The sequence below is a fragment of the Eucalyptus grandis genome, chromosome 1 (assembly GCF_016545825.1).
Source record: "Eucalyptus grandis isolate ANBG69807.140 chromosome 1, ASM1654582v1, whole genome shotgun sequence".
NCBI lineage: Eukaryota > Viridiplantae > Streptophyta > Magnoliopsida > Myrtales > Myrtaceae > Eucalyptus > Eucalyptus grandis.
In genome coordinates, this window is record NC_052612.1 from 47,639,587 (window position 1) to 47,662,055 (window position 22,469).

The following is a 22,469-nucleotide window of genomic DNA, read 5'->3' on the forward strand; positions in this document are numbered from 1 at the left end:
AATTAAACAATTTAATTTAACCAATTGTGGTAATTAACACCTAGAAAAAATTGGAATGTTTAATGATAGTTATATAACGCAATGCTTATGCCTATGTTGACATAATTAAGCATGAGAGAGATTTCAAATCGGACTTTGTTATATTATGCTAAAGACTGTCAGCATGGATAAGTATAAGAATGATTATTAAGATGTAAATCTTTGCATGTCCAGCGCATTTATAGGCCAATTTGACCTTCCTAGATGGGAATGGAATAAGGTTTGTCGAGTACTTTACTACAGAGAGAGGAGAGAAGAAATTGTGGCTGTTCCAGAGGCCAGGCGATCGGACAGCAGTGCTTCTATGGTAATTATTGATCACCTTTGAAGAAATGCATATGATGAAGAGCGTATATCTTTCTATGAAACCAACTGAGTCAGAATGAAGTGAATTATTCAGCCAAAACCAAAATGAATGGAGGATTTATTTTGCTGTGATAAAATAGTATCGCATCTGCAACGTTGTTGAATAAGTATTCTGTTATAAATATCAAGAAGAGGGCTTACAGATGACAATTTTGTAGAAAAGATTGTTAGGACGTCATTCTGAGTGTCTTAGGGTTATAATCTTTGAAATTGTAGTCCTTGTACGAAAAACAAAACTACCAACTCCAAATATATTTATATATAACTGTAATCGTGTAGCCAATCATGTTTGGTGATTACAAGTGACTTTTGATCCGTAGATAGTTTCTTTTACATATAGCTAAATCGGAATTCAGAGAATGCTCGTTTCCATGGTCACCATGGATCTCTGAGACCTTCGCTATTGGACACAGTTTCTGCCTATGAATTTGTACGCAATCAAGGACAATCGTAATAAGGGTTGCGCTTAAAACTATTAATTACTAATTCAAAGAGAGGAAAGATAATCGAACTCAGCAGGCAAAGGAAGCAAGGCATGAAGGCAACTTTTCCAATTTGCAGCAAGACAGATGCATTAACATACTTGAGACGAAACAAAGACAATACAATCAACACTAATTTGCGATGGGGAATCTACAACTGGTTACACTGCATGGTACTGGTACTCTGCCTTGTGACATGCTTCTGATACTTGAACAAGTCGATGATGGCCTCGAGCTGCTGGGGAGGCGAGGCAAGTGAGGCAGAAATTGATTTTGATCATGCATGTCTTCCGATAAAACTGCCTTGTGTAAGTCCTATTTCTCGAATGGTTCCACATAATATGATATATTGTGTGTTTACTTTGATTATATGCGAGAGAGTTTGAGCATTGGCCTTTAATATGTCAAATTCTAATTTTCTTCTCTCTTTGTTCCAGGCTATTGAATGATAAGTTATTGGAAGGGAAGGTTCCAGAGGACCCTGTTCAATTGGCGTCCATGGAGGATCTATAGAGTAGATTACTCTCATGGAGGATCTAATGAGTAGGTTGTCCTCATTCACTTTTGGTTTTATTGAATTTCCTTTTTATTGAACTTAGTAGAGACAATGTATTGCAATGCTTCAAAATTTGGTTGAGTTGATATGTTAAAACTAGCCAAAAAAACCCAATAGGAATCTAATTGGGCGATAGACAAGAGGTGAAGAGAGGAAAGAAGGGGGAGGGGAACAACATAAACCCGACCTGACCCGACCTGAGTTATTGCTTCAGGTATTATGCTTTTCGGGTTGGTTCAGGTTGGGGTGGAACACACTACCTTATGATTCGGGTCAGGTCGGGTAACGTTAAAGCCCGACTCGACCCGACTCGTTGCTAATCTTTGGTCTCTTTTTGACATTTGGAATCTTGGATGAGTACCCCGCAAACTCACTAGCAACTAGCATTCCGTTTCTTTCTCGCAAAACACAATCTTCAATCTCTCATCGGCCGCACTTCTATAGCTGCCAAACCCGCTTGTCACAAGCGGCGCATGACATTCGCCTTATAAATGGGCCTTTCTCCCAAACGCAATTTTTCCTATCAATAAAAAGGAGAAACAAATAACCAAAGCAACTATGGCAGTGCCCCGAATTTCGTTAGACTTATTGGTTGAATGGCGTAAGTGGAGCCCCAGTTTGAAGAAAATTTCAATGAGTTGAGCGCCTAAACTAAGCCTTTCTAAGGATTGATAAGAGAAATTTAGTTTTGGGGGAGAATATTTTTTAATGCCGAAATGTTTGGATGAATACAAAGAAGAGAGAGAGCTCTCTTATTTATACATGAAGTCCCCATTAGACTGTTGATCAACTTTATATTTAATGGACGAGATCCCATTTCCCAATCTATTAACTACTAGCATTTATGATGCTCTAGAACTTTAGATAATTACCATATCGCCCGTCCTTGAGAATGTCCTGAAAATTTTAGATGACCTTGGACGGTCTTCTTTGATTGAGCACTGTCCTTTGATCAGGTCACAAGGAACCTTGAAACTGTGACATAAGCCAGGCAATGAAAGTTCAAGAAAACAAATGTCGCAGATTATGGAAATTGTTTTTGTGTTGGAATCACCATCAAAAGGGAAAGTCCAACTTGGACTCGAAATTGGATACAAGTTTGCTTTGAAATACACGTGAACCAACTTCCTGATTGAAGCATCCAAGTAAGATAGAAAAAGGAAATTGCCTTTTAGCATTAGTTTGATTTATTTTCTTGCTCTGTCTATTTTACTAGTTGGTCACTTGCTTTTCATAACAATTACCCAGAACGGACGTGAGATTGACAGGGATAGAAAGAATGGATCTCCAATTATACACCGGATTGCCTTCATATGTCCAGTAACACACTCAGCTTCTTGGTAGCGGAATCATAAGCGAGTTGATCCCGACCGATATAGACAGCTGAGTTTATCCTTCTCGATATTTATCCCCACATGCAAGTTAAATTCTGCTGGACCATAGTCTCAGTTATTATAGCTGTCGAACTCAACATTGATGATCTGATTTTTGAGTGAATCCCCGGTCGTTGAGTTGAGCAATCCCAAATACCCACCAGCCGAGTTTGGTGGAGATGGATGACCCGAAGGTGCAATGAAGAAGGCAACGCCATCACCAAAACTATCGCAATTTGAATTGTCTACAGTGAACGAGAAATGGGACGTGAAGTCTGCAAGTTGTGTGGTGTTCAAGAGTCCCACGGCTGCACTGGCTTCGAGTACACAATTCGGCCGACACGGAAGTGAAGATCGGCGATCTGCGAGGTCGACGACTCCAGGGAAAACCTTGCTGTCCCCTCCATTATATTCGACGCTGGTGTCCTAGTCGAAATGAGGTATGTCGAAAGAGATCGAACAAGAAGACGGAAGGAAGAGAATGGAGAGCATCAAAAGGCAAGAGATGCGTAGATGTTCACTTGACAAAAGCAACCTTTCGTCATTGGCATCTCAAGGGACTTGGTAGGTTTGATCAGTGTGGACATAGGGAATTCCCTGAGAGAAGAAACGAGAGTTCTTGAAGAAAATTCAAGTGGGGTGTGTTGTAATACTATCGCGGAAACACTAATAGAATCCTACAATTAATTCAACATGAAACTACCGTAGAAATAAATGAGAAACATTAAGGACATCATGGATTTATGTGATTCAGTCCGATTGTCGATAACTACTCTACGGTAAGAGTCAACAACAAATAATCCATTAATAATTAAAGAATTAGAGTTACAATCGCTCACACGTTTGAATATATCTCACAACTCTATTAAGCCTAGAGTTTTATTTATTTATTTATTTATTTTTATGACTGTATTAAGCCTAGAGTTCAAGTGTTTACAAATAAATAACTCAATTGAATTTAAAACTCACTACACTAATCACTAGGTTCAAGCTCTTCATCCTGCTAAAAAAGCTGTTTCCACACGACTTATGTCAGTCACACACATTCCCAACAAATGGTATCAAAGCCGATGATAGATTGGTGGTGCCTCAATCTATTCCGGCGTTTAGTGACTATCTCAAGGAAGGAATATCTCAAGGAAGGAATATGACAACCAACATAATTTTTTAGCAATAGGCCTCGTGGTGTAGCATCACGGGTCAGATGACATACTTCATGGTTCAGTTTATAGAAAAAGACCAGAATGAAAGTTGGTGCAAAAAAGTACATAAATTAAGGGGGCATACCTAACATTAAGTTCACACGTGAGAGAGATTCTTAAGTTACATGTGTGAATTATGTTAGAAAAGTCATACATAAAAGTATAATGTAAAGCGGTTAATATATCCTAATTGGTTCATAATTTTTTAGCTTAAGCTTTTGAGTGAATGTGGATTTAATTGGATATATTGATAGGCTCGGATATGGATATTCTCTTAATGATCTTTCTGGATGCAGATATCGGGTTTATGTTGCCTTCTCCTAATAGGGTGTCAGTTTTGCTTGAGCAAGTATAGCATAGCATCATTATAGCCCGAGCCAAATGTTCAAGAACTTATGGGCAATATAGACTACATTGAATAATGTGATCATTGTCACTTTTATATATACTTAGGTTGCATTTGGTGGGTCAGATAAATTTTTGGATATAATAACTTTTATTCTATTAAGTGTTTAGAGTAATGTGAAATCCAAATTATCCTATCTATCATTTGAATTGATGCAAAATCTAAATATGACTGGATATAGCCAAAATATAGTCAGGATAAAAACATCTCATTAGGAGGTGAGATAGACCCAATCTGAAAAAAAAAAGTTAAGAAAATTATTTTCAGAATATTTTCAAGCTTTTATTTATTTTCTCTTTCATTTGGAATGTCACCATCACGTGCTTTTCCCTGTGGTTGGCTATCAATTCCGCACCTGACGGCTGACGACGCCAACTCAAGAGAAAGGAAATTAAGTTTTTCTTTCAAGGCCACTTCAAGTCTTCTCAAGGCCCTGAGAAAACGCTGCCACCAAGTGGGATTCTTAAGTTTTTCTCTTTTTATCTTTTTTCGTCAGAGTGGGATTTTTTTAGACTAGAAGACAATAAATTAAATAAAAAAGAAATAACAAATCATTTTAAAAGCATCATTAATATTAAATATCATTTAAAGTAAAAAGAATGGTTTCAACATAAATTATTATCAACAATGAAAACATATTTCATCGATTAGTCATTTCAAGCAATATAAGCAATTAACATATTTAAAAAAAAATATTTTTCAAGTCATTCATCTTTACGAAACAAAGCGAGCCCTCATTGTTAACTTTTTTATTCCATGTTCTAATTATCTAAGGTTAAATGAAGGTTAGGGTAAATGCACTGGGTCCAAAACACGCCATTGATATGATAATGAGAGGGAGAGGCACCTGCCTCCACAGATGAAAATTGACGATACCTACGCACCCGGCCGACCCTCGTGCTGAGAATTTGACCATTAGCTTCACCTGCCCTTCCCGTCCCTGCCCGTCCCGAGGCTGGTCTTGTACATTAAAGTCGCTTGCGGGAAAGGAATCTCGACTCCTCAACTCCCCCCCACCTCACCTTCCGTTTTGGCTCACTGGCTCTTCTTCTCATCTTCCTCTCTCCTCTCTGCTCGCATATTTATCACTTCTTCTCTCTCTCTCTCTCTCTCTCTCTACCTCTTCGCTCGCGTGCTCTCTTGTCAGTGAACATCCCAGAAAGCCACTGCTTCGTGTAGAGTATATGTAAGTCTTTCGCTCTCTACATCTCTCTCTCTCTCTCATGTAAACTTATGTTGGCTAAGAGTTCGCGGCATCCTTCCATTTCAGCTCTACGAAACCTGCGCTTCCTTTTCTTTTCTTTGAAGTTTTTCGGTAAAGTTGGAGAGGGCCGATTTCTCGTTTCGAGATGTAAAACATATTTTCAGAGTCGTGTTTCTCTAACGGGTTAGGTTTTCGCAGCGAGATGGCTGCACAATCAACTTCAAATTGGCATCGGAAGTTAGTTCCAATATGAGGCGTATCATGAGTTCCTCTTGTGCTAATTCTAGCTATAGGAAAAACCATGAAAAATCGAAGATCGAAAATGGAGAATCTAATTCGAGAGCGTTTTTGCTCTAATACCACGTCAAAATAACTTGCGTGGAACTGGCTTTTCCTTCTTTTTTTTGGGGGGGAATAAAGAAAATTTAAGCATGTCGAGAAATCATGCATTACATATATATTCTACTATCTATAGATAATTCATGCATCGTAAATTAGCTCCAATCCCTAAAAGAATGGGAAAAGCTCAACATCGCATCTCCTTTGCCTGAAAAGTATGTGTTTCATAATCTGATTTCACTTAATTCCATTGACTTGTCACATAGCATTGACGTAATATGTTGTCGCACAAAATACTTCTCTCCTCCCGCTTAAATAAAAAGACAATTGCTCGGTAGAGATTTTTATTTTTTTTCAAGATAAATACAAGTCAAATTTTGCAAAGGTTGTCCCTTTAAAGTAACTTTTTTGCCTTTTCTTTTTTGCAAAAAGTGAAAACTGTAAAAGAATATGCTCGAACCGAAACACAGTGGAATCTTGATTGTTGTCCTCTTTAGCAGTCCAATTGGTGCACGTAAGCATAAGTGGACCTCCCCAACACAGATATCACTTAGCAGCAAACTAGTCAAACATGTTTCCAAAGAATAAAAGTAATTAAATCGATATTTTAAATGCTATATTTTGGTCTAGAAAATCAAAGTGACAAGCAGATATCACTAAATCCTTCGAAAAAATCACTAAAATTGCTTGACAATGTTTCATTATTCACCAAAAATGCAGCCTGAGTTAAATTACTTTGGACATAGTAGTATTGTAAAAATGCACTTCCGACCGAGATCTGCTTTGTCCCACTTCATGCAGATCCTAGAGCCCCCTTTTCCCGAATGAGCAGCACTGAACTCTCCATGCAAAGCCCTATCGACACCAAAAGAACAGGCGTTTCCACTTTCTTAGCTCAATGGCCGGTTTACTCCTTAGGCTGGTCCGTTCGCCGTGACAAGGGCTTGCGCCTTGCCGTCGGAAGCTTCCTCGAAGACCATAGCAACAAGGTCGAGTTTGTCCAACTCGACCCCGACGCGTCCAATTTCGCTTCCGACCCCCGCCTAACCTTCGACCACCCTTATGCGCCGACAAACATCATGTTCTTCCCCTCTGAGGACCCCTCATACCCGGACCTAATCGCCACCTCCGGAGACTACCTGAGGGTGTGGGAGATCAGTGAAGACCGGACTGAGCTCAAAGCCCTCCTGAACGGCAACAAGAGCAGCGAGTTCAGCTCGGCCATCACCTCATTCGATTGGGCCAGCTTCGAAGCCCGCCGCATTGCCACTTGCAGCAACGACACCACGTGCACGATCTGGGACGTAGAGAGGGAGGTGGTCGACGCGCAGCTGGTTGCTCACGACAAGGAGGTGTACGACGTCTCATGGGGCGGGTTCAACGTCTTCGCCTCAGTCTCCGGGGATGGCTCTGTCAGGGTTTTCGACTTGAGAGATAAGGAGCGGTCGACCATCATATACGAGAACCCCACCCCGGAGAGCCCGCTGTTGAGACTGGAGTGGAACAAGGCTGACCCGAAGTCGATGGCCACGGTCGGGATCGATAGCAATAAGGTGGTGCTGTTGGACATTAGGTTTCCGACCACGCCTCTCATGGAGCTTAATAGGCACAAGGCCAGCGTGAATGCGATATCATGGGCGCCCCGTATAGGGCGGCAGTTGTGCTCCGTCGGCGATGACTCAAGGGTGTTAATATGGGATGTTGGCACCGCCGGATTGCGGCCAGAAAATGCCGGGGAGGTGGAGCCGGAGATGTGGTTCGGGTCAGTGGCCGAGATCAACAACGTGCGCTGGTCTCCGGTTGAGTTGGACTGGATCGCCATTACTTTCCTGAATAAGCTGCAGCTTCTCAGAGTTTGAAGCTGATAATTTGTACGTCGAGAGAAGTTTTTTCTTTTCAAGTAGTTGTAACTACTACATGTCTAATCTTAACCAAAAAAACTACTACATGTCTAAGTCAAACATGAGTGTAAACTTAACCTGCACGCTAGCGGAGGCTTACCACTGACAATACGGGCATTGGAATTTTATGGTATTATTAACTGTACATGAAGTCAAGAGGAATCAAGAAAATTAGGAATTAAATCTCACGGACAAAAATATTGAAAAATGTGCGTGACACGGTAAACCAATTTCAAATATGTACTCTACTTGTTTGTCGGTAGTGACAAATAAGGCCATGCTTGGTGAGCAAAATAATAATTGTGATAGGATAAATTATATCCTATCATGTGTTTGAATGTTGTCCAAGATAGGACAAAATAGAATAAAAGAGGGACATGGCCTAAATAAAAGTATTCTATATAGAGGGTAGGTTAAAAAGTTGATAGAATTTCTTATGTCCATGATATAAAAGTTATTTCTTGAAAATCTTAATCTCTCATTCTCCTTTTCCTCTGTAATTCTCTAGCTCACGTTGAAACTCCGTGAAAATGGTGAGAGAGTGTAAGCATTATACTTTTCGGATTCGTAAAAGATCGATGATCATGCTTTTCTCACTGTCTAGTGATTTGATTTCTTTAATTTTATACTACACTAATTAACTTATTGGCATCCATGTCGTACCGATGCTTTGTCTCTCTTACTAGATCTGGAATTCTCTAGTCGATGATACTGATGTGGCTGGTTAACATCTATTGCCGTAGTAATTTTTATGGCTTTGCAATGCTGCAAGAAGCTCCCTTGTTATTTGAGGTTTTGAACATTAAATTGTTGGCTGAGATTGTGTACTTAGCTGGCGTTGGAAGTAAGTTTTCCATAGTTGAGAGAGGTGAGAACAAGTCGGCAATAATCATGGTTTGATCGTTTGAAGTTGTCTCTGTTTGTGCATTTCATGTTTTTTAGAAGTGAATCATGAGAGAATTGAGTATAGATATGGTTTCGGAAAACATACAAAATTGCGGGAGACATCAAGCTCTTCAGGGACTTCAACCATTTCACATTTGGGGCCATTTTCAGTGAGATTCTGTGAGATTCTTCCCATTTTATTTCTAGCCCTGCATTATTAACTTCTCAATTAGCTTCGCTAGTTTTAAAAAAGTTTGATCGTGGGGGTTTGGACAATTTTGGTGTTATCTCACCCGTAGTTTTTCTTATTTGTGTTTTTTATTTTCACCCTCCATAGATTTGGATCACGATGATAACGAAGAAATTTTTAATATTCTAATGTTAGAGGAGATGAACTAATAAATATTTATTCCCCTTACTGGTCCACTGGGCTTCTCCGCCATGAACCCAACGAGCCTCTCTTGACTCCCGGACAAGCTTGGTTGAATATAAGAAAATACAATAAATTTCTTATCCAAATCCAAATTATGTCTTGCACTAGAAATAATTTGAAAGGTCATACTTGGCATCTCGTGAATAATTTTAAATAGACCCTTACCTTAAGCACATAAAAGCACTAATTAAGCTTTTACCCAAAAAAAAAAAAAAAAAAAAAGAAAATTTCTTACATTAGCAAAAGCGTATTTGCTTGTTTGTTTAGGATGAAGTTTATTTAAAAAACACTTTTTTACTTTCTCGTAAAAGTGTCAAAGATTATTTCAATTTAAGGAAAATATGAAATTCCCATATGAACGTATAGTCAATGTTTATAGATCAGGAAAAAAATTTCAAGTGTGTAAAGTAAAATATTAAAGGAGAAAAGAAAGGCAAAGTGCGTCCCTCATAAAATCCAAAATTAGGCAATAAATAAAATTACATCAGTTAACCACGAAACGCTTTTACCTTTCTTGTACTGTGAAAAAAAAAAAAAAAAAAAAGAGGGAAAAATCTCCACCCGCAGACCACCTTTCTCCCTCTCTTCTGCGGCAGTCGCCATTGCAATACTGAAAAAAGTCCACACGAAATCGAGCAATTCGCACTCCGCAATTCGATCGAATTAGCACCTCTTCAACTGCCGATTCAATTCGCGAGCTTGATTTCCTGCTCGGGCACATATCGATCATGGCGATGACTATCCAAGGTTCGATTTTTCTTGCTTCATCTTCCTCCTCGTCCTCCTCTTCCTTTTGGGATTGTCCCTTTCTTGCCCTAGACGCCGAAATTCCCGCTCCCCATCGGCTTCTCAGTGAAGTAGAGAGCGAAAGGTTCGAAATTGGGATGTGGGCAGTGCTTGAAACTCCCGCTGAGCTCGAACCTGGGTTTGTGGTTCTCGTGGGTTGAGCTCAGCGACTTCGTCCAATCCCTGAAGGCTAGTCTTTTTCCGAACTGATTTTGAGGTGCCCTTTTCCCCTTTTTTTTCGTGGGTGGAAGATTGGAAGCGCTCTGCGGTTCTGTTTACCCCCTTTAGATGCAGTTCAGTTTGATGGAGGATGAAAGCTTGATGCTTTCTAATATGTAAATTCAGTTTAGGTTGATGGGTCGTTGCTGTTACTTGATTTGGGCCGTGCTTGATTTGACCATGGAAATGCACGAGGTGCTTCGATGGCAAACCGAAAACGAAATGAGGTTTGAAGGGCGTGATGAGCTGCTCGGAAAGGGTTTAGTGTCGCTTGAGGCAATCGGATGATTGCTAGAATGTTTGGCAGAGTAGAAAAAAATTTGTCGTGGCTAGCAATGTATTTAATCGCGTTGAAGATTGTCTCCACTCTGTTGATCATTTCGTTTTAGGTTTGGCTCAAGAATCTTTGTTACTTCTTTGCTCATATACTGATTGTGTTCTTTTGCTTTGCCCTGCTGTCACGGGATTCCTGGCGGCCATTTTTTCCACAGTGTAAGTTGCAAAGTCACATTTCATTTCCTTTTGAAGAAAATGCCATTGTCATTTTATCTGTGATGCAACTCAGTGAAATTTAATGTCTAAAGCAAGATTTCCTTGTGTGCAGTCTGGCTGGGCTTGCTTTTATGTTTTCATCCAGCATCATGCTACAGATCTTGGTATGTACTAAATATCAGGGTGGGAAATAAACTTTGTGATAGAATTATGTTGCTTGTTTATGTGGATAGTAACTCCAGTGCTATTGTAAATGATATGCTCTTATTTTACACTCTACTTTGAATTTTATTTTCCTTGCTGTGCTCAAAGAGCTCTGTCTCATTGATCTACTGGATCCTGCCAATTTCATCAAGAATAAACAGCAATTTGGTTGCCTAGGTATACATTTGCAAGGATTGTCTAATCCATCCTGCACTTAACTATGCCAGTCTTTTCATATTTATTAAGTCTTTTAAGTTCTTTGTGGTATTCTTTCCTTGGATCCTGCCAATTTGATCAAGAACAAACAGCAATTAGGTTGCCTAGGTATACATTGGCAAGGATTGTCTAGTCCATCCTGCACTTAACTATGTTAGTCTTTTCATTAAGTCTTTTAAGTTCTTTGTAGTATTCTTTCCTTGAGATGACATTGCTAATCATGTGCTATTGGGCATTGATAATGAAGAGCCAGTTTGAGGTTTTATTCTGGTGATCTGTGTATAGAATGCTTTACAGGAATTTGTTGTGCCATGTTTTGGCAGAGAGAATCGGAATCAATTATTGAAGTTTAGTTTGGCAAATATGTGTTCGTAGATTAATTGCTCATGTGCTTCAAAAATGGATTAGCGATCCTTTCCCAATTTCCTTTAGCAGATAATTATGATGGTCAATGCTGTCATTTGTATATATTTGTGTCATTCCTCCCAATTTACAATAGCAGTAACTATACCGGTCGATAATGTCATGTGTATATATACTTGTGAATTCTTTCTGCCTTTGACGGTGTGGGTGTCAGTGGCTTCCATATTGGAAACACTTAGCTAGTGAAAAACATTTTTGTATTTTCTTTTGTCCATTTTCTTGGACCCCCAAGCATCTCCAGAACTCTCTCTCTCTCCCCCCAAAACAGTTTTGTGAAACCTGGGGAACAGCATTTTTGAGTTGTCCATAGAGGTTTGTGGGTCCTCTAGCTGTGAATATATGTTTCTCAAGACGTTCATGTGTGCATATCTTGCTGTTTGGCCCAACTGCTTGGGATTCATCTTCTTTTTCCGTTTCAAGGAACTTCCACACTTCGCTTTTGTACATATGTTATACTTCAAAGTGCACCTCTAAATTGGTTCCTTACCAGGAAATCAGCTGAATTGAAACTTACTGTCACTCTATTAAGTGATTATCATAGATTGTTGTTCTTATGTTTGCTCTTTTTTGCTGACAAACAGGCCTGCGCATTGTACAATAATTGGTGGCCAATGCTATCAGGCAAGTGTTGATACTGCAAATTTATCATCCTTCAAACCTGATATTGTCTCTGGAAATTACTAACATGCTCATTGTTTCTTGTAGCTCTAATGTACGTCTTGGTGCCCATGCCTTGTCTATTTTTTGGAGGCGGGTCAACTCAGTTTTTGACCAGTCGAGATGGTGGAGGGTGGGTACTTTTAATCATTACGCTTTCTTGCTTTCTTTATTCTGGGTTAAGAGTTTCTAAACTTGTTGAAGAGTAGAAACTTACTGCCACCATGGTCCAACTTTCTGTACTGTCGTAAACAGATGAAGTTTGGCAACTATAAGTGGTGCTTGTGAGTCAGTACTCGTAATTATTTTCAGCCCTAAAGATCAAACCAAAGTTAGTTTGTTTCTAAGTTCATTTCTAGATTGAAAATTTTCTAGTGGCTGGAACTCTTCTTACTCATACCTTCTCTAATTGAAGAAATTTTGATGGTATGACTGTCATGCATTGCCATAATCTTCTCAAGTAAAGATCTTTAAATTACTCACACCTGTTGTCCTATCTTTTGTTGTAGCTCTATTAATGATTGAACTGAAACTAACAGCTCATGTAATTTGGCTTTTACAATGAAAAGGGATGTCAATGCCATTGGTGGTATCCGTATTATTTAACCCTATACAGTTGCATGGGTATATTTCCATAACTGTGAATTAATGTCCTGTCCCGGTAACATCTATCTTGCCTTAATTCTTTCTTTTAAATTTTTTATAGCTGGATTGATGCTGCTAAATTTTTGACTGGAGCATCGTCTGTTGGAAGCATAGCTATTCCTATAATCCTCAGACACGCGAATCTGATTAACACGGGAGCTATGTTCATCGAGTTCACATCTTTCTTCATATTTGTCTTCACGGTACTGTGCTTTCACCGGGCCAGCCTTGATGATGAGTGGTGATGAATCCTGATGCCAGATTGAATAGATCAAACGTGAGACTCTGATGTGCAGTTGGAAAGGAATACAAATACTATACCCTGTAAATCTTTGTTGGAATATGCTCAGTTGGCAAATTTGAACGATATAACTTTTGCTCGTGATGTGAACCTCTTTTCTTTTTCTGTGTGTTCTAGTGATGTCGAGTTCTTTGCTTAAAGATTCTTCAACACCAAAATCAGAATAGTCATTTAGTGATTCTGTTTTGATTAGCATTGCTTGTTTCTCCGGAGTTCTTTTTTGTGAATGACAACAGCAAAGATGGAGCAACTGTTTGTTTGGGAAAATTGTTTGGTACTTCGAGCTTATGTTAGTTCACTTCAACTGAGTCATTAGATCCGGTGGGATCTACGCGAGATCCATGTTATCTAAACGGCTCATGAGGGGCTAATATAGGCCAGGAGCACCCAAAAGCAGCCTCTCTCTCTCTCTCTCTCTCTCTCTCCTCACTTAGTTGTCCTATATCGCTGATAAAGATTGTCAATGCCCTGGACTGAGAGGTCTTCTCTGTTAGCGTGTGATCAAGAAAGACAAAAGTATCCAAAGCATCAATAGTTTCTTCATGCGTTGAGCGAGCAAGACCCGGAGCGGCTAACGTGGTCACGGGAAAAGGTTGGTTGGACTCTCCTCGAATGGGCCCATGACTACAGATGGGGAGATACTCTGTGGTCCATGTCGGAAGAGCCCTAGTTCACTGTCAAGGCCGAAGAACCAGCTCGAGCGTGTTGGGGATAATCCTTCCCACGTCAGATAATTAGTGGAGGACTGGACAGTTTGATTGAATGTTTTCCTTGTCTCGGACTATGAGTGCCCGAACGATTGGTATCAAAACCTCCATTTGGGAAGAATTTCTTAGATCATTGGAGGTTTTGCCTGTGAATTGTCATCTCAATGAGTTTCTTAGAACATACCATGATGAAGGCCAGTGTCATGGTGTAGACTTGTGTTTTAGAGTTCTATATGTGTCATCATGGGCTATTGGTAATATTCACAAAATGAAGGTATCGGACTTCTATTGAGAGTCTCAGCAATATTTTGTCAATAACTGATGATATCTAAAATGTATGGATTGAGCATAAGAGATTATGGGTGAATGTGGACTAGTAAGGTGTTATTGGATTTGGTGCATGCTATCATAGTCTAGTCTAGATGTCACGATAGGTATTAGGTACTATGCTATACTGAGTGTTGCCATGTAAAGGAACAGGAAGGAAATTTTGGGTTGATTATTAGTGGTGCAAAAACATACTTGAATTAAAAGGGGAGCTAAACAAGAATTTAGGTGAGACCAGGATTCAACTGAACATGGCTTTGGATTTAGACAACCTCCCGACAGCCTAGGATAAAGGCATCAAGCCTATGTCAAATCTTCTTTATCGGATGGGAGTTTTCCTTAAAATATAGGTTGTATATTTGATTTGGCAAGAAGTGAAGCGATGAAATGAGAGATGTGTCTCAGTAAAAAGGAATGGAAGGATGACAGGAGAATTATAAAAAAAGTCTTAAACCTATTGCAATTGTGCCAATTCAGTCATAAACTTTTTTTTTTTGGCCAATTTAGTCCTAGACCTTTTACAATTGTGCTAATTCAATCCATTCAGCCAAAATTGGCCAGCCAGCAACACTGACATGGACGCCGGCCGGGGACAGTTGGCCGGCGAACGCTAATGTAGCAATTTTTAAATATTTTTTATTCTTATTTTTCAAATTTTTGAATTTTTTGTTTGAATTTTTGAGTTTTTTCCCACCTTCTTCTTTCTCGGCCGGATCGACGGTGAGGGCCGGTGAGGCTCACCCTCGCCACCATTGGTGAAGGCGAGCCTCGCCCGGCGACGGCGAGGCCGCCGGTGAGGAATCGTCGCGATTTGGATGGCGAGGCTCCTCGCCATGGATGGGCGAGGCCGAGCCTCGCCAGATTTGGCAACCTCTCACGCTTCTAGTCATCGGCGACCCAGGCCAGGGCCCTGCCACCCCCTTCAGACTCGTCCGTCGTCCGCACCCTCTTTGGGGACGCCCTTGAGATCTGGCGACGGTCCTCGCTAGTGGTTGGCGAGGCTGCTGTTGTTGGGCGAGGCTCGCCTTCGCTAGTGGCTTGCGGGGGTGAGCCTTGCCAGTGGTCGGTGAGGCTAACCTCGTCGGCCCTCGCCTCTGGCCAGCCAGAGGAAGAAGAAGGTGGAGAAAAAAAAGAAAAAAAGAAGAAAAAAAATTCAAAAAATTCGAAAAAAATAAAAAAAATAAAAAAATTGTCCCATCAGTGTTTGCTGGCTAGCTGTCCTCGACCAGCGTCCACGTCAATGCCAACCGGCTAATTTTGGCTGGATGGACTGAATTGGCTTAATTGTAAAATGTTTAGGACTAAATTGACAAAAAAAAAAAATTTAGAACTGAATTAGTATAATTGTAATAGGTTTATGACTTTTCTGGTAATTCTCCTGAAGGATGACCAATGTAGGTATCCCTTCTAGATGTCATTATAAGGGTCTCACATCTATAACATAATTTTTTTTTTTTTTAAATCATAGCTACCTAGTACACTCGAAATCCAAAGGTCCAAAATTGACAAGTTTGTTATCGCAATCTTATATACATATGTTGGGAGCTAGGAAGTGGTAGCAATACCAACAATGTGACATGACTTAAATTTGCAACCTTGTACAAGATATCGTGATTATTATTGATGGGTTACCCTGCAGCCAAGATGCTTCACTAGAAAGAGAGTTGAGAGTTTTAGGATGTGCATGATAATCATTTGTTTTCCTATTTTTTTTGTTTCTGCGAAAATGTTTGGAATAGAAATTTGTTTTGTAATGCAACTTCTTATTTCTATTTTTGGAACAAATTGTTAGTCCAAAAGTAAGTTTAGAATAGAAATGAGAAGTAAAAATTTTATACTTTTTTTTTATTTCTTAAAAAATGATAAATAAAAACTCTTCTCATAACTCGGCCTCGCTATTAGCCACTTGCTTGAAAAGAAGACATCTGGTATTGTTATTAAATTAATTTCTATTCGGAGAAGCTGCCCTCCGTGAGGGAAGAGGGGAGGGAGGAGAAATTTGATATGGTTATTAAACGTGTATTTTTGTTAAGAAACTTGTTCAGAGAATAAGAAAAAGAAATATCTTTTTCTGATTAGAAATTGATTTATGGAACAAAATGATTTTCATTCGTGCCTTTAATTTCTCCACCAACATTTGCCCTAACTTGTACCTACCAAAGAAGAAATCTGTCCTTCCCCTTGAATGATTATGACACTTTTTAGTGGCGTGTCGGACTAGGTAAAATGCAAGTCAACAGCTGAATGATTGTCACAAATACGTAATTGTTTACACTTGATGGTGGCAAGAATCAAATATATGTCATATGTCTTAGTTGATGTTAGCTTTTTGTTATGTTCAGCCAAAGAACAATCATGTAAAGTAGAACAATTCGATGTAAGTTTCCGGATTGATGAATGATGCTGAGATTTTCATTCTTTTTTGCGCTCACAGGATACCGGTATATTTCGTCTTATTTTACAAGGAAAGGGACAAATGTGATGCACGTTCGTGGGACACACTCGGCATCTATATATAAATATAAATATATATTATATATATATGTATGTATGTATGTATGTATATATAATAGTTTGATTAGTCAAGAGTTAGAAACTTTCAACATCGAAAGACAACCAGTCCAAAGTCGGGACAAGAATAAATTAACCTAAGTTCTAAAAGAAGTAATTAATTAGTACAAGAGATAAATATAATATATATAAATATATATGAAAATGATGATTTTCATTCTTTTTTGCGCTCACAGGATACCGGTATATTTCGTCTTATTTGACGAGGAAAGGGACAAGTGTGATGCACGTTCGTGGGACACACTCGGCATCTATATATATATATATATATATATATATATATATGTATGTATGTATATATAATAGTTTGATTAGTCAAGAGTTAGAAACTTTCAACATCGAAAGACAACCAGTCCAAAGTCGGGACAAGAATAAATTAACCTAAGTTCTAAAAGAAGTAATTAATTAGTATAAGAGATAAATATAATATATATATATGAAAATGATGGTTGCGAATATAATAATGGCATGACTCGCGAGAGCAAGTCAAGCCAATAATCTTGGCGGGGGGTCCTCTAGTCAAGTCTTTGCACTGCAATTGCAAGGAAACGTTCCCCCTCCTCATTTTCCACGACACTTCCCATCAATATGCATACCCGACAAGTTTGGATTTTATATGCATGTATCTCTCAGTTTAGTTGAATTTTGGCACGGAACTTGAAATATATGTGTATTAGATTGAAAACATCACTAATTTTCTCCAATCTCTAAGATGGAGAATTTCCTAGCTACTAGGAGCAATGTTTTGCGGGGTTTGGTTTTTCTTATTTAAGTGTTTCTTCTAATGAAATTCACGAGAAATTTTGAAAGCATGGAAATGAAAATGATGTAAATATGAATCGTCAAGTTAAAAGTTCTCTTGCTAGAATGATTTTTTATGTGATAGAATAGTTTAAAAGTTTGGCGTACTAAGTAATTTGATGGTCTACAATTGCCTTTTAGATAAGTGGATTATTTTTAATGGTTACTAAACATTTAATATTTTAATACGTTTACTTCTTAAATGAATCTTACTATACTTGTTTTTCATCTCACTAACTATTTAGACTATTCCATAGAGTTAGATCTTTGATAATTTAAGAAGGATCAATTACACACGTTGTTTGCATTCTCTCGTTCATGGAGAATCGAATCTCACATGTATATGGGGAGTTTAGGCAATAAGTGAGACAACCATATATATATATATATATATATGCCATCTAATGAATTTTGACATATTTAAGTGTCATTCACCTTCAAGCCTTCTAGCAGAGTATGTTAGCAGAGTATGGAGTATGTTTTACTCGATTCATTTGTAGTTTAAAATATTCCAAGTTTTTTAATTAGATTTTTGAAAAGCAGTTATGCACTCTTAAAATCTTTTGAACAAAAGTAGGTAACGACAACTGCTTTGAGTTATTGACTTGAGAAATGTAGACTTGAATTCAAAGGACTTCAAAATAGTTTAATCAAACATCAGAGCTTTCCCATGAAAGAAAGAAATACTTGGAATTGAGGGTCCAACACGACTTTCTAAACTTTTCCCAAAATAAAGTATAATTTGCACCAAAAAAAGAAATGAGCAAGCGCTATATATTTCCCTGGATGAAGGTGATGCGTAGCTGTGAAGAAACTTACACAAAATAAAGTATAATTTGCCCCAAAAGAAGAAATGAGCAAGCGCTATATATTTCCCTGGATGAAGGTGATGCGTAGCTGTGAAGAAACTTACATGAAATTGTGACCTTATTGTGTCCAAATGCTCTGGAAGTGACAACCATGATTATAAGTTAGCTAGCTTTGATTAAGTTTATCATCGTGGCTTTATATCTAATTATTAAGTCTAGCACATATTACATGCAAGGATAATGCTAAGCATAGCAAGAATTTAGCATTTCACCCTGTAAATAAGTTTTGTGCAAAGCTCTTTACTCTTCCAAAATAAGACATCACAGAGCCCCAATAAAAAAAGTAGGAAGCGCTAGACATGATTTTAAGGCGATAAATTTTCCAAAATTACTAAAGCCTGTTGCACTAGATGGTTGTCTTGATTATTTCCCAATATACATGCTTTTTCCATAATATCTGCGAATTTGATAATACGTCAAAAACCAAGATCGCAAAGTGTTTGTATCCATCTATTGGAAAGCTTCTAAAATAATATTACCAAAAAAATTAGAAGAAAATTAAATCCCAGGTAATCCTTTGGGAGCTCTGCGGTTTATTGCACACATGCAAAAATTTACATGGACCATGACAAAACAAGAGCATACAAACGCACACCAGTTTGATTCGTGAGAGTTTCACATGGAAATACTCGCGGAAATGAACATGGTGCACGTAAAGGTATCGACCAGACATTTTGTATTAGTTCTACATCCATGGTCAATTCTAGAATACAACTGCATTTTAAACAGACATTAAAATCAGAAAGAACTCACATCTGCTTAGTATCATTGAGGAGATTAGGAGTTACACCGTTTTAATCATGATAATATTAATATGCTATTTTTTTTTTTTTTTTTTTTTTTATGCATAGTAAATTAGCCTTCTTTAATTAAGACCAGAGCTGTTCCCAGTCGGGCAAGAACAATTCGGTGTCACTGGGCAACATCTCGACATCAGTATTGCTTCCTAGTCCTCTTGCTTGCGAAGGAATTGTCCCATGGTCTCCAGAGACGCCTGAACTGTCTGGCGATGAGCTCACTCTCTCCATGAATGGAGGACTGCTTTGGCGAGATAATGCCATTTCTTGATGATGCCGATGATGATCATCCTCTGGTATGGTGTCCCGTTGAAATGGGTGGCTGCTTCTAATGATTTCTCCCATCGGTCTCCGGTCGAATGACCTCAAGGTCTTCGTTTTCTTGTACACCCGACACACGCTGAATTCATGCCTTGGCTGCAATTATAGACACAAACAAGAGACATTAATCATGTGTCGTTTGATTCGTGCATGTTCTTACAGCAACAAGAAATCAAAAGCGATGTCAATTCATTCTGCTGTGGTTCTATTTCATTTTGTTTCTTGGGTTCAAGAATTGGTGTAGATTTATAAAAGAGACTAGTTAAGTTTTAGATTGGAAACTCAATGCGATAGATTAAACTATTACTTTCGCTTCCCAGACAACATAGAACATGTAAAGATAAAGACGAACGAGAATATGTCTAGGTTGCTGCAAGCACTAATGTTACTGGGATCTTCTTGTTTTAATTACTCGTAATATTATTGCAATTACACCACCACTCCAGCATAACAATGTCCAGAATTAGATTACACATGAAACACATGAACTCATGTTAAATTATTCCATACGTGTGTGACATAGATTATCCGACAGTTTTTTCGATAAACGTTGGACTAGGGTATTACTTACCGTCACTGGGATTTCTTGAGGAGAAGAAGCCTCCCCTTCAATGGCCTTGTACTCATTCATCTTCCATTCGGTTTTCATGCCTTTTGGAGCCCGTCCTGTGTAGAACACCATAGTTCTCTTCAGTCCGACAATGCGATTGCTCGAGTAGACAAAACCAGGAGAGCCTGTAGCTTTCCAGTAGCCAGTGGTCGTGAGCCGCCTCGGCCTACCGCCGCGGTACTCGCTCTCTTGCCTAGGGATGAAGAAGAACCATTGCTCCGGATCTGCATGGCATAGATCTCCCGCAAATTCTGGATTCAAAAGAAGTTTGTCACATAATAGAATAGAGTATAGATCAAGGAGCTGTAATCTTTCTTTAGAGGAATCGTAATTGTTTTTTAACCAGTTCTAACACACGAGCATGAGTTCAAAATTGTTCATGAAATTATAGACTGTGTATACATATTGTGGATGCATATGAACACTGCTTGGGAAAATAAATCATGAATTATGGAATGATTTCTCCAACTGATGCATTCTAAAATATATGCTTGCTGCAAAAAAGTTGAAGCCCATCGCATTAAACTTATTTAGAAGAAAACCATGCATAAATTAGGGCCTAACAGGTACAACTTCCTTATGAGATTCTCCAAATTCTCGTTGGTTCTTTTCTATTCAGACAAGGGCAGAAAAAGTGGAGTCCATCATCTATATCTGTCGTAGCATGTTCTCCCATACCTGTAGAACTTAATAAGAGACTGTGTTTCGAAGGAGTATCCATTTTATGATTTGGAGAAATGCCAGAAATCTCAAATGAGAAGCATCTGAGACCATCGTTTCCCTAAAGTCGAAAGGGGCAAATAGCAAATACCTTAAGAAATGCCTAGTACATCGGCACAAAAAAAAAACTGGATTGAGCACGATAGTTCTGAGGTTAATTAAAAGAAAGTCGCAACGCTTTGTTTTTCTGTCTCTGCAGGCATATCTTAACGGAAAAGGCTTTCCATCATGAAAACAAGAGATGATCAAGAAGAAGAAGAAGAAGAAGAGAAAGCAAGGATTGCGACGTACGCGGAAGGTCCCATGGATTGAACTCGTAGATATCAAGAACGGGTATGACTCGTTGAATCATCCCGAGTAGAGCCTCTCTAGTTGCCTCGAGCTTGTTTCGTAAATAGAACGAAACTAGCTCTTCTTCGGTCGGGAAGAACCGAAACCCTGGTGGCAAACCCTCCATCTCTCTCTCTCTCTCTCTCTCTCTCAAAACAACTTGCTTTCGGCTTTTCTATCTTTTTGCTTTTGTTTGTAGTTGTATGCAAGAACGTGTTGAGCCCGTCACGTATAAATAAGCGAAGAGATCGAATTCTCGGGGAAAGGTTGAGAGACGAAGAGAGAGGGAGAGAGAGAGAGAGAGAGAGAGAGAGAGAGAGGAGAGAGCTTTTATTTTTCATTTTTTTTGGTCGGTGAGGAGAGAGCTTCAATAATAGCGAAATAAGAGAGAGACGCCAGGGTTTTGCTTGGAAATTTCGACGCGCCTGTGTAGGAGAAGAACCTTTCATCCAATCGCTGATGATCTCCGTACACGAATATGGTGTAGTTTTTCCGGGTTGTATTTTGTCGTCATTACAGAGAAACTAGGACCACCGCGTGCCTGCCTGTCTGTGATGACACGTACTTATTATTCCACGAGCACAATATCACAAATTGGATGGGAGAAGGGGGCGCGGCTGTATTCGTTGAAATAGTATCACGTGTGTTCATATTAACCGGATTATGAGCCATGAGGGTGGTTGTGAGCCGGATTAGGAGTCATGGAATGGATGCATCTATATAAAGGAATATTATTTGCTTTGATACCATGTTGAAAAATTCAACTCAAAAGTGGATGGAAACCACACACATATATATATATAAATAGCATGTAAAATTTATTATCAAGTTACGTGGGACAAAATTTAAATAGTTCTGACTTAGGTAATATTGTATTCTTGTTACATGGTGATCCGGCATTGACTACAAACCGAAGCTCTTATTGAGTTTCCAATATACCTCCTAACATAAACTAAACCTCCATCTCTCCCTCCCCCCACTCTCTCTTCTCCCTCCCTCTCTCGCCCGCCTTTGGCTTGCCCACACTGCTAGCGCCGCTCACCCTCAATGTCCTTGGGCAACCTCAAAGCTAGACTTTGAGCAATCGCTCTACCGAGCCGCCTCCGTCGCCGCCGAGACCTCTCTCTCTCTACTTAATTAAAACCCATCGACATGAGATCGATAACTTCCAACGACCTCAACCAGAGGTCAAGCCAATATATGGGACAGGCTTAGGAGGGAGAGGGAGAGGAATGGGAGGCGGTATTTCTCTTTGGTTGGTTGTGTAATGAATCAGGATCAAACGGG

At 39.1% G+C, this 22,469-nt stretch overlaps 3 protein-coding genes across 4 annotated transcripts; 2 read left to right on the forward strand and 1 right to left on the reverse strand.

Moving 5' to 3' along the window:
- Positions 1-5,436: 5,436 nt before the first annotated feature.
- LOC104447476 (WD repeat-containing protein LWD2) lies at positions 5,437-8,008 on the forward strand. The gene is made up of 3 exons (XM_039306489.1): positions 5,437-5,610; positions 6,769-7,884; positions 7,915-8,008. Exon 2 carries the CDS (start codon positions 6,792-6,794, stop codon positions 7,824-7,826), a length of 1,035 nt encoding a protein of 344 aa, XP_039162423.1. The 5' UTR covers positions 5,437-5,610; positions 6,769-6,791; the 3' UTR covers positions 7,827-7,884; positions 7,915-8,008.
- A 1,708-nt stretch (positions 8,009-9,716) lies between these two features.
- On the forward strand, positions 9,717-13,324 carry LOC104447487 (vacuolar protein sorting-associated protein 55 homolog). Of its 2 annotated transcripts, none has more exons than XM_010061219.3 (5): positions 9,717-9,933; positions 10,796-10,847; positions 12,108-12,147; positions 12,232-12,316; positions 12,890-13,324. In XM_010061219.3, the coding sequence occupies exons 2-5, from the start codon at positions 10,815-10,817 to the stop codon at positions 13,071-13,073; spliced, it is 342 nt and encodes a 113-aa protein (XP_010059521.1). In that variant the 5' UTR covers positions 9,717-9,933; positions 10,796-10,814; the 3' UTR covers positions 13,074-13,324. The 2 variants fall into 2 exon arrangements, with proteins under 2 accessions (XP_010059521.1, XP_010059524.1); XM_010061222.3 differs by lacking the exon at positions 9,717-9,933 and adding an exon at positions 9,965-10,683.
- A 5,567-nt stretch (positions 13,325-18,891) lies between these two features.
- On the reverse strand, positions 18,892-21,473 carry LOC104447500 (NAC domain-containing protein 90). The gene is made up of 3 exons (XM_010061231.3): positions 21,144-21,473; positions 20,094-20,383; positions 18,892-19,618 (listed from the first exon to the last, which is right to left on the reverse strand). The coding sequence occupies exons 1-3, from the start codon at positions 21,307-21,309 to the stop codon at positions 19,274-19,276; spliced, it is 801 nt and encodes a 266-aa protein (XP_010059533.2). The 5' UTR covers positions 21,310-21,473; the 3' UTR covers positions 18,892-19,273.
- Between the last annotated feature and the right edge of the window lie 996 nt (positions 21,474-22,469).

Coding starts and splice junctions, on each gene's coding strand:
- LOC104447476 (XM_039306489.1), top strand. CDS start 6,792: ATGAGCAGCACTGAACTCTCCATGCAAAGCCCTATCGACACCAAAAGA.
- LOC104447487 (XM_010061219.3), top strand. CDS start 10,815: ATGTTTTCATCCAGCATCATGCTACAGATCTTG. Junction 10,848..12,107: donor GCATCATGCTACAGATCTTG/GTATGTACTAAA, acceptor GCTGACAAACAG/GCCTGCGCATTGTACAATAA. Junction 12,317..12,889: donor ACCAGTCGAGATGGTGGAGG/GTGGGTACTTTT, acceptor AATTTTTTATAG/CTGGATTGATGCTGCTAAAT.
- LOC104447500 (XM_010061231.3), bottom strand. CDS start 21,309: ATGGAGGGTTTGCCACCAGGGTTTCGGTTCTTCCCGACCGAAGAAGAG. Junction 20,384..21,143: donor CAATCCATGGGACCTTCCGC/GTACGTCGCAAT, acceptor TTTTGAATCCAG/AATTTGCGGGAGATCTATGC. Junction 19,619..20,093: donor CTCAAGAAATCCCAGTGACG/GTAAGTAATACC, acceptor CTATAATTGCAG/CCAAGGCATGAATTCAGCGT.